At 41.3% G+C, this 12042-nt stretch overlaps 1 protein-coding gene across 2 annotated transcripts in view; it reads left to right on the plus strand.

Annotated features, from left to right (window-relative positions):
- Positions 1–12042, plus strand: part of CUBN (cubilin) — a 697556-nt gene that overhangs the window by 514550 nt on the left and 170964 nt on the right. For both annotated transcript variants that reach the window (XM_030199596.1, XM_030199602.1), the window contains exons 41-43: positions 800–946; positions 7479–7669; positions 8939–9122. In XM_030199596.1, coding sequence (XP_030055456.1) covers positions 800–946; positions 7479–7669; positions 8939–9122 — 522 coding nt within the window. The remainder of the gene's footprint in view (positions 1–799; positions 947–7478; positions 7670–8938; positions 9123–12042) is intronic.

Consider the following 12042-nt stretch of genomic DNA (forward strand, 5'->3'; position numbering starts at 1 on the left):
TGGCCTGTTTACTAAAGTGCGTTAAGGTGTTTTGTGATACTATAGCAGTTACCACGCGGTGACCCAAGTTAAATGCTTTTCATGTTAGTGGGCATGGGAAGAGAATGGGTGTGGAACTAACTGGCTAATGTGCAGTTAACACAGGACCACTTACTGCAGAGGTGTAAAGTGCTCCCACATTAACCGTAGCCAGGTACTACAAACTAATTCACAATTTAACACAGGACTTGTTTATCAAAATGCTGGTTCCACCTCTTCTGGTTGCCATGTAAAATTTGCAGCTACTATGCAGTAGAGTCCCATGTTAAGCTGTGGTGATTGCAAATTTTAGCATACTTTATTAAAAAGGGTCTCTATGTTCATTATGCAAAATAACTTCTCATTAATATGAAAAATAAGTCAAGTGTGTGCAAACATGACAATATAATTGTTGCAGTATTTTAGAAACTTTCACTGACTTTTTTTAAACTCCTGCTACCAAATCTACCCCTGAGCTATAACAGGGAATTGGAGGTGCCATGGTGGATGTTTCTGAAGCTTGTTTCCTATTTCATGCACATTCCCCCCCCCCCCCCCCCCCCCCCTTTTCTTCTTAAGAGAAACAGTTAAGGGAGAACACTTTTCTCCGATGTAGTCAATAGGATTCTAAAACGTTTAAAGATTTTTCCTTCTCCTGAAATGCATCTATTTGTTGCCGATTAAATTGCATTCGCCCCTCTACATTATTTAGTGGGGAATGATCCAGAGTTAAAATACATGAATGTTTTAAAATGCTGCCACTCCTGATTTCTGATCTTAGGAGACAATAACCTTGCTCCGGAACTGATGACTCTGTGTGGCAGAGAACTTCCTGGACCAATCAGATCTACTGGGGACTCCATGTTCATTCAGTTCACCACAGATGGCAGGGTTGCTGGTGGAGGCTTCAATTCTTCTTACCACAAGGGTAAGCTTAAACTTCTTTGCTAAATCTGTCAAGGATATGCAGCCTGTATCTGATTTACAGAGGAAAGATGGAAAGGAAGTGGTTACAGATTTCAGAAGACATGTATTAACAGTTGAAATATTTCAATAGAACACACATTTGGATCTCCATAATTGCTGCCATAAACTTTGTCTCTCGTTTTCTTGACCACCCTGGCAGCTATTTCTATTTTTATTTGCAAATAACTGATGTGGCTTAGCACTCTTAAATCTTACAGAGAAATCTTGAAACAGATCAATACATGCAAGCCTTTGATAAATGAATCAATATTTTTACATTAATTAATGTAAAAATAATGCACTCAGACTATAGTCTTCTTTAAATCTACCTAGTATTACACAACCGGTATTTTTTCTGACAGTTACATTTGTATTTTGGAAATAGTCTTTCTGCTTAAATTAGAATGTATTAGTGTTTTCACCAGTTTAAATAATAATAATAATATCCTTCTATTTAAGAGCAAACAACACATTCTCAAAATGAATTACTTTTTTTTTTTCTTTTAAACATTATTTCAACTTAAAACCTCCAAAATGAACTATAACCGCCAAACTGTTGTTTTACCAAGGAGCATTGCACAGTTCTGAAACATTGATTTTAAGGGGCTTCTGGATTTGATTCTTAGATCAGGACACTGCTTTTCCAGCCCTAGGGGAGGAAACCTCTGCTAGTACTCAACAGCAAAATCTAGAGGTCAGGTAGGTTCAGAGTCATGTTAGGTTCAAGAGGCCTGTGACTAACAGCTCTTAGCCCGTTGACAAGGTGTAACGCCACATTAGTTAGGTTACAGTAGGAAGGAGATATTTAAGGCTGTTTGAGCCAATTGATTTTTAAATAGGTGAATTTATGTAATAGTAGCAGAACGTATGGTTGAGTGAGTATGGTTTTGTCATTTCAAGGGCTGCATCAGGAGCTATTAAAAACTGTTAATAAATGTTTAAAAAATGTTAGTATAAATTATATGAAATCATACTAAATGTTATTATAAATCATAATAATAAGTGTTAAAAATATTAGTATAAATCATAACTACAATCATATTAAATAAATAATAACAAAATCATAAAACCACTGAGTTTCAGCCAAAAACATAAAAAAACTTGCTGTCAAAATCATAATATCAGATACAAAAACATACTAAAAAGGAGATGAAATAAAACACTCACATGCCCAAGAGATGTAATCCAATTGTGTCACCTATTGGTTAAAGGCTAAAAACAAGCAATCTCTTGTAAAACAATCGTCCATCATGGGCGTAGTTTGACTGTTTAATTTTTTTTTTGGGGGGGGGGGGCAAAGGATGGGGTGGGGCATATTAGCATATTCATTTGCAAATGAATATGCTAGTATGGAGGAAGGAAGGAAGGAAGGGAGAAAGAGCTGGCTTTTTTGGGGCTAACCAAAATGAATATGTATGAGATATCTCATACATATACATTATGGTTATTCACAAAAAAGCCAGCTCTTTCTCCCTTCCTTCCTCCTTACCCAACACTCCCTCTTCCTCTCCAGTAGTATTTCCCCACCCCCTTTCTCATACCATGCCAGTGTAGACCTTAGAAATGCATAAGCTCTGTATGTAGATCCTTCAAGAGGTAGTGTGTCATGATTTAGGCTCTAAAACCCTTTCTGATGTTTTGGTGCCACCTCAGTAAGGGAAGGGAAAGGGAGGGAAATGGGGCTTGATATACCGCCTTTCTGAGGGGTTTTTTGCAACTATATTCAAAGTGGTTTACATATATTCAGGTACTTATTTTGTACCAGGGGCAATGGAGGGTTAAGTGACTTGCCCATAGTCATAAGGAGTTGCAGTGGGAATTGAACTCAGTTCCCCAGGATCAAAGTCCACTGCACTAACCACTAGGCTACTCCTCCAACACACAACACACAATCTCTCCACTGCAAAGCACTATACACAAACTTGTGCAAAAACACACATAACCTTACCAAACCATAACAGCACTAATTCCAAGGACAGGACGAGCTACAACCTTATGTGTGTCTAGAATCTAACTTCACTCTCCTAGGCCCATTTTCTTTCTGTTTCAGGCTACACCCACACAACAAGATTGTATATAAGTTCAGGTTGATTGGTTTCTGGGTGGCCTTGAAGTTGCAAGTTCCTATTGAGTTGTATTTGTTGTTTTTGGTGAGCCTGATAGCTAGGGATTCCTATATATGAGAACACACTGCCCTGCCTCTCCTCAGAGAAAGCAAAGTTACCCATAGCAGGTGTTCTCCGAGGACAGCAGGACATGCATTCTCACATTCCCCCTCCCCCCCCCTAGGAGTTGAATTCTTCTAGCTGTTATTGGGCTGCTGGTGCCATGTGCTCACACAGGGTAAGAAGGTAGTGAGACTACTACTACTACTACTACTACTACTACTACTACTAGCATTTATATAGCGCTACCAGCCACACGCAGCACTGAACACTTGATATAGAGAGACAGTCCGTGCTCAAAGAGCTTACAATCTAGGTAAAACAGACAGACAAGACATTACGGGCAAGGGAATTACAGGGTAAAGAGGAACAGGGGAGGAGGAGGGCAAATGAGTAGCAGTTAGGGGCCAAAGGAAGTAGTGAAAAGGTGAGCTTTCAGCATAGATTTAAAAACAGGTAGAGATGGAGCTAGACGTATGGGTTCGGGAAGACGGTTCCAGGTATAAGGTGCCGCAAGATAAAAGGAACGAAGTCTGGAGTTAGCGGTGGAGAAGAAGGGGGACCACAAGAGAGATTTGTTCAGAGAGCGGAGTTCACGGGGAGGAATGTAGGGAGAAATGAGAGAGGAGAGGTAGTGAGGGGTCATAGAGTGGATGCATTTAAAGGTCAGTAAGAGGAGTTTGAACTGTATACGGAAGCGGACAGGGAGCCAGTGAAGTGACTTGAGGAGTGGGCTAGTATGGGCATAACGATTTTGGTGGAAAATAAGTCGAGCTGCAGAATTCTGGGCAGATTGGAGAGGAGAAAGATGATTGAGCGGAAGACCAGTGAGAAGTAAATTGCAATAGTCCAAGCGAGAAGTAACAAGGGTGTGAATAAGGGTTCTGGTGGCGTGTTCAGAAAGGAAGGGGTGAATTTTGCTAATGTTGAAGATAAAGAAGCGGCAGGTTTTGGCGCTTTGTTGAATATGAGCAGAGAAGGAGAGAGAGGAATCGAAGATGACTCCAAGGTTATGAGCCGAGGAGACAGGGAGGATATGAGAGCCATTAACATAGATAGAGAATGGGGGAAGAGGGGAGGAGGGTTTAGGGGGGAAAATGAGAAGTTCAGTTTTAGCCATGTTTAATTTGAGATGGCGTTGAGACATCCAGGCAGCAATGTCAGACAAGCAGGCTGAGATTTTGTCCTGGATTAAGGTTGAGATTTCAGGGGTGGAGATGTAGATTTGAGAGTCATCAGCGTAAAGATGGTAGTGAAACCCATGGGATGAGACACTGCCAAATGCTTCATAGACAGATAGAATGATGAGTAGCATTCGCACCGCGGTTCCATCGGATGACGTCATCCATATGTGAGAATACATGTCCTGCTGGCCTTGGAGAACACTTGCTACAGGTGAATAACTTCGCTTTAACCCCCTTTTCTGTCTTTTTAGTGTCCTTATTGACTTTTGTATCAATCCGATAGCTGAAATGATATAAATGTTTTGTTGGATCACTTTTATTGGATCTGTATGCATTACAGGTCACTTTCATAATTTGTAAAAGTCACTGGATGCAAAAGTCCCTTAACAATTTCCTTTGCTTTGCTTTCTGTAATAGAATCAAGTTTAGTTCTTACCTATTCTGAAAAATACATATTATAGTTTTTATAAACTCACTCTCTTCATTTATCTTCATATTAATTTACAGAGCCCATACCTTCTTGACAACCTACAGTTTCTTTCTGTACAATTTTCTCAAACTTTTTATCTGGTCTGTTAAAGAATCACAATGAGTTGGGACAAAAGCTAAAAATGGAGGGAGGCAATACCAGAAGTTGAAAAAAATTAATTAGTACTAAGAAATAAATCCAACTTATACAAATTCCTACAATACAGAATTTCCCAGGGATGGCTGGGAGGAGCCCATATCTACTTATAGATTCCTTCACTTCTTAGCAGCAATGATAGTGTTGCTTTAACACAGGGGTAGACTATAAGCTATCTTGGTACAGGTACACACAAATCTAAACAACTTAAAATTTCTGACATTGTGGAATTTGAATAAAATCTATGCACAGGGAAGTAACACAAACTGGCAAACCATTAGCACCACTGAATATCAGGGGTTAGGCAGCAAAAGACAATTTAAGCGGGCAGGAGCCAATGCAATCTCTTCATCACCAGAGTGACATGCTCTAATGTAGCGATACCTGTCACTAACTGCACTGCTGCATTCTGAACAATGTGGAGAGCTTTACATTTCACTTGACTTGACTTGACTTGTGGCAGGCCCAGGTAGAAACTATTAGAGTGACTCATGCAGCTAAAACAATGTCTGATCCCCCACATTCTCCTTCCCTAAGTCCATATTCTCTCACACACATTCTCAATCCATGTCCCCCAGCTTCTCTCCCCTACCTACTCTTCTACATCTGAACCCCAGCCAGTCTCGGTTCCCATTTCCACCATCAGCCTTCACCATCCTGTCTCTATCCTCAATCCCTTCAAGCAGCCCACATTCATGTTTCAACTTTATTTGATATACTGCTAGGCAAAACTGGTCTAAGCAGTTTACAATAAATATCAGGGTAGGGAAAAAAAGGGCAGACAAGATAAGACAACCATAAAATGAGGCCTAAATTACAAAATCAAATTGAATAAGTACACTAGTTTACAACATTAATTCACAATATTTTTGAAGTTTCAGTATTCACTACCACCATTGCCACAAGCAGGATCCATCCAAAATGTCAGAAAACAAGCGATGATCTAATTAAGAGGAAATGCCTGTTGGAAATAATACAGTTTAAGTGCCCTCTTAAATTCTGGAAATGAGCTCTGACAAATTGTTCCAGAGTGTAGGAGCAAGAGATAACCAATAAGTTTTGTTTGGAAGAGTGAAGAACTCATGTAAGGGATAAGATGATTGGAGATAAATGTAAGGCTGACCAGAGTAGAACACCTGAGGAGTGAGTATTAGTATTTTAAAAGAAATGTGGTATGAAATGGGAAGCCTATGTTCATTAACCAAAAAAGAGCTGGCAGAATGCTGCACAATGCCCTCTTTCAGCCACATTCAAGGTAATAACTAAGTTCTCTAACGTGGCTAACACATGAAAGGGATCTAAAAGTGGCTTACAAACATGGCCACTACCTCATGGACTAACGGAAGTAAAACAGGGCACACTCTGACCCAGTTAGCAGGGGGAAAAGCACCATGGGAATACAGCCCACTACCCTACACCCACCACAATGCATTGCTGATGTGACTCTGCAGTGCACCTAACAGAAAAGGTGTCACACTCACCCAAGAGCCACATCACAACCAAGGAAAGGCTGTCGGAGGATACAACACATTCTGCTGTCATGGAGTGGGTACATCATTTGAGGCTGGCATACAGGCTGGCAAAAAGGTTTTTTAATTTTATTTTTTTAGTGTGGGAGGGGGTTGGTGACCACTGGAGGAGTATGGGGAGGTCATCCTCCATTCCCTCTGGTGGTCATTTGGTCAGTTGGGGCACCTTTTTGAGGCTTGGTCGTGAAAATAAAAGGACCAAGTAAACCCAGCGAAATACTGCTTATCGCCGGGGTTTTTTTTTCCATTATCGGCGAAAGCTGGCCATCTGGTAGCCACGCCCATGCCCGCCCATGTCCCGCCTTCACTTAGCCAACGACACACCCCTTTGAATTTTTGCCGGCGAGGCGACGGGAAAGTGGCGATGCTGTCAAAAACGCAGCTTTCGATTATACCGATTTCGCCGCTTTTCCGAGATCGCCGGCCATCTCCCGATTTATGTCAGGAAATGGCCGGCGATCACTTTCAATTATAAGCTGGATGGTCAAATGTTTTTGAGTAATAGAGACATTTCACTGCTGAATTTTGAATTTTTATTTCTTTCCCCCTCTCCATTATTTTCTGCAAAGGCCTGTGCTCCTCTGGAACAGCTATTCTATTTCAGTGAGTTTGAACTGCATGGTGTCCCGATTCCTTCATTGCTCTTTCAGTCTTATGGGAAAAGTGTGGGAGTTTGAGAAGTTAATGGTTCAAATCTAGGGAGAGCTGCATGGCACAGTTTAGAAAGCAAAACTGCTATAGATTTAGATTCAACAGCAAGTCTTAGTACAATGTGAGGAGAAGAGTGTGTTTGGGGAAGAGTCAGGGAGCCACACTTAGGATCAATGTGGACTGCTATTAGCCCACAAGCCTTACAATAAAGAACACAATTATCTACTATTGTGATTTATTGTTTTATATATATATATATATTTTTTTTAATTCATGAAAAGATTGAATGTTTTTTTTTTAATGTTTCTTATTTTATTCTAACCCATCTCTTCTCTATAAGGCTGTGGTGGATACTTACATGCAAACAGGGGTCTGGTCTCCTCCCCCAGTTATCCTCAGCGCTATCATGCAAACCTCAACTGTACCTGGCATGCAGTGGTCACCAGTGGCTTCGTTATTGCAGTCCATTTTCAGCCAATATTCCAGGTCCAGAATTACGGTGCTTCTTGTGACAGTGGAGACTACATAGAAGTAAGATTTTCAGTCTGCATGGAGGAAATCAGTCATTAAATGCACCCATTTTACCATCATCTATTGATTTATTTATTCATACAGTTTTTGTGCCGTTAAATCACTAGCAGGCTTTTTTTCGAAAGAGAAGGGCACCCATCTTTCGACACAAATTGGGAGTTGGGCATCCTTCTCTCAGGGTCGCCCAATCGGCACAATTGAAAGCTGATTTTGGGCGTCCTCAACTGCTTTCCGTTGCAGTGACGACCATGGGGGCGTGTCAGAAGCATAGCGAAGGCGGGACTGGGGCGTGCTTAACACATGGGCGTCCTTGGCCGATAATGGAACATTTGGATGACTTTACTTGGTCCTTTTTTTTGCGACCAAGCCACAAAAATGTGCCCTAAATGACCAGATGACCACCGGAGGGAATTGGAGATGACCTCCCCTTACTCCCCCAATAGTCACTAACCCCCTCCCACCCTCAAAAATAAATTTTTAAAATATTTTTTCCATCCTCTATGCCAGCCTCAAATATCATACCCAGCTCCATGACAGCAGTATGCCAGTCCCAGGAGCAGTTTTAGTGGGTACTGCAGTGCACTTCAGGCAGGTGGACCCAGGCCCATCCCCCCCACCTCTTATACTTGTAGTGGTAAATGTGAGCCCTCCAAAACCCACCACAAACCCCACATGTAGGTGCCCTCCTTCATCCCTAAGGGCTATGGTACTGGTGTACAGTTTGTGGGGAGTGGGTTTTGGGGGGCTCAGCACACAAGGTAAGGGAGCTATGGACCTGGGAGCTTTTTCTGAAGTTCACTGCAGTGCCTCCTAGGGTGCCCAGTTGCTGTCCTGGCATGTCAGGGGGACCAGTGCACTACGAATGCTGGCTCCTCCCACAACCAAATGGCTTGGATTTGGTCGTTTCTGAGATGGGCATCCTCGGTTTCCATTATCGCCGAAAATCGGGGACTACCAACTCTATGGTCGACCTAAATGTTGAGATTTGGGCGTCCCTGACCGTATTACTGAAACAAAAGATGGCCGCCCATCTTGCTTCGATAATACGGGTTTCCCCGCCCCTTTGCGAGGACATCCTCAGGAAAACTTGGGCGCCCCGTTCAACTATGCCCTTCCACATCTCAACTGTTGGATGTTTTACTTTCTATTGAGAAGTGTTCTTAGCGAACAGTGCAATTGTGTAAAGGAGAGAGCTCAGATAAGCAGGTTAGCTTGTCAAACCAATACAAGCACTAAGTATGAGCTGTACATGTTAATCTTTTCTTTCAGTTGAAAAATGGAGCAGATCACTCATCCCCTCCACTGGGGCCAAGTGGAGGAAGTGGACGATTCTGCGGCAATAATCCCCCTTCCAGCATGCACACAACTGACAATCAACTGTTTGTTCGCTTCATCTCTGACAGCAATAATGAGGGCCAGGGCTTTCAGCTGATGTATGAGGCTAAGAGTCTGGGTATGTAGTCATATTTGACAAAAGCCATCAGAATGAGTACAGACTGAAATAATGTGTTATGGAATTGCCCCCTGGTGTCAGGAAGAGGAGGTTTAATTTTCAAACAGAGTGAGTTTGATTCTTGGCCATTGCGCAGTGACAACATCCAGTGACCAGACTTGGAGAACAGAGATGTAGGGGTCTGCAGCTAGCCTTGGTGTATAACACCTGGCTGGAGATTGTTGCTGTGATCACTGAGCTAAATGAGTTGGGAGGGAATATAAAATAAGAAAAAAAGCTCCACAGGTAGCAAAAAATAAAAGTTCATGCCACCGTAGTCCACAGAGTGTGCAGAAAATCCAAACAAGCTGCAAGAAACCACCTGGACACATATAAATAGAAAGAAAATTGGAAGAAAATTCCAATATAGTGGGAAAAGATATTGGGTAACAGGAGGCAGTAAAGTAGGTGTAAGTAAACATTTGCTATGAAATTTTCTACAAAACTAAGTTGGTTTCACTATTTTTTTAATTAGTTTTATTTAGTCAATGAAAATACAATGCAATACCAAAACAGCAAAAAGCAAGTTAGTAACAACAGAGAGCTGTAGTACATGTATTCCACTACCATGGAGAGATTCTGTGAGTACTGATCCAAAAAGAACCCTACTGGTAATTTAAATGTCCCCCTACTTCTCTACTTCCACCGTTATAAATCTGGAAATTACAGTGCTAATACCTATCAGAACCTCATGCAGGTAGGCATCACATTAATACAGGGACAGTAAGGCAAAGAAGTGAGAATTAAAACAATGAGCAGGGCCATCATATCATAAGAAGATAAAAATAGCCATACTGTGTCAGACCAATGGTCCATCTGGCCCAGCATCCTGGTTCCAACCATGGCCAATGGAGGTCACAAGTACCTGACAGAAACCCAAATAGTAGCAACATTCCATGCTACCAATCCTAGGGCAAGCAGTTGCTTCCCCTTGTCTGTCTCAGTAGCAGACTATGGACTTTTACTCCAGAAACTTGTCCAAACATTTTTTAAACCCAGATACATTAACCACTGTTGTTACGCCCTCCGGCAAAAAGTTCCAGAGCTTAACTATTTTAAAAATATTTCCTCCTATTTGTTTTAAGAGTATTTCCATATAACTTAATTGAGTATCCCCTACGTAGTCTTTGTACTTTTTGGAAGAGAAAAACATCGATTCACTTCTACTAATTCTAGAACATTCAGGATTTTGTAGACCTCAATCATACCTCCCCTCAGCCATCTCTTTTCCAAGCTGAAGAGCACTAACCTCTTTAGCGTTTCCTAATATAAGAGGAATTCCATCCCCTTTATCATTTTGGCCGCTCTTCTTTGAACCTTTTCTAATTCCACAACATCTTTTTTGAGATACGGAGACCAGAACTGAACACAATACTCAAGGCATTATAGTATTCTTGGCTTTATTTACCATTCCTTTCCTAATAATTCCTAGCATCCTGTTGGCCTTTTTGGCTACCACATACACTGGGCAGAAGATTTCAGCGTATTGTCTACACACCTATATCTTTTTCTTGGGTGCTGACACCCAAGGTGGACCCTAGCATCAGGTAACTATGATTCTGATTATTTTTCTCAATGTGCACCACTTTGCATTTGTCCACATTAAATTTATCTGCCATTTGGATGCCCAGTCATTTTGAATGTGCAGTACAATTCTGGAGACCATACCTTCGAAAAGATATAAACAGGATGGAGTCGGTCTAGAGGGTGGCTAGTAAAATGGTCAGCTGTCTTTGGCATTAAGCATATGGGACAGACCTAAAGATTTTAATATGCATACTCTGGAAGAAAGGCGGGAGAGGGGAGATATGATAGAGACATATAAATACCTATGCAGCATAAATGCAGAGGAGGCGAATCTCTTTCAATTGAAAGGAAGCTCAGGAATGAGGGGGCATAGGATGAAAGTAAAAGGGGATAGACTCGGATGTAACCTGAGGAAATACTTCTTCACAGAAAGGGTGGTAAATTTGTGGAATGGCCTCCTGGTGGAAGAGGTGGAGACAAAAACAGTATCTGAATTTAAGAGAGCTTGGGACAAGTACATAGGATCTCTAAGGAAGTGATAGATGGCATGGATGGGCAGACTGGATAGGCCATATGGTGTTTATCTGCTTACATTTTTCTGCGTCTCTATGTTTTTGTAAAAGATGCACCTTAATAGAAAGAAAGAAAGAAAGAAAGAAAGAAAGAAAGAAAGAAAGAAAGAAAGAAAGAAAGAAAGAAAGAAAGAAAGAAAGAAAGAAAGAAAGAAAGAAAGAAATACAAACTTTAAGCAAATCAAAGGGCAGAGGGAAGAAAAGCAAGAGGCACACATCTAGCTGGCACTGTGGCTTTAAGTGGCTCACTTGGGTTAAGTATAGCAAAACAAGGAGGACTCAGGTAGAAATAAGGGATTCAATAGTTCAAGTAAAATAAACAGCTATTGAATTACTGATAAACTTTGTGGATTCAGCTCCTGAAACTTACTCTGATCCCTGTCCCTGACTCCTCCAGAATTTCCATTTGGTCCAAACCGATGGTGTGACAGAAAATGGGAAGAACAAGGGGCAGGTTTCGTTCAGGAATTCACAAAAAAAATCCATGATCTGGCAGTATTTTGTCAGAAAAAGAACAAACAACTTAGCTTGTTGGGACTGATGGTATATAATTAAAAATGGTTTTGCAAATATCCTCTTCATGGAGAATTTTTGAGAATTATATTTAAGTATAGCAGGTACTTCCATGTCTCTGGAGAGCTTACAATCTAATGGGACAATTCTATAAAGTTGCACCTAGAGGTAGGCACCACTTACACATGACAAAGGTACAATGACATTGACAGCTAGGCACCCATGTGCACTGGGCGCAATTCCATAAGGCAGTGTCTAAGTGCCATAGC

This window comes from Microcaecilia unicolor, chromosome 1, assembly GCF_901765095.1.
Source record: "Microcaecilia unicolor chromosome 1, aMicUni1.1, whole genome shotgun sequence".
In the NCBI taxonomy this organism is placed as follows: Eukaryota; Metazoa; Chordata; class Amphibia; order Gymnophiona; family Siphonopidae; genus Microcaecilia; species Microcaecilia unicolor.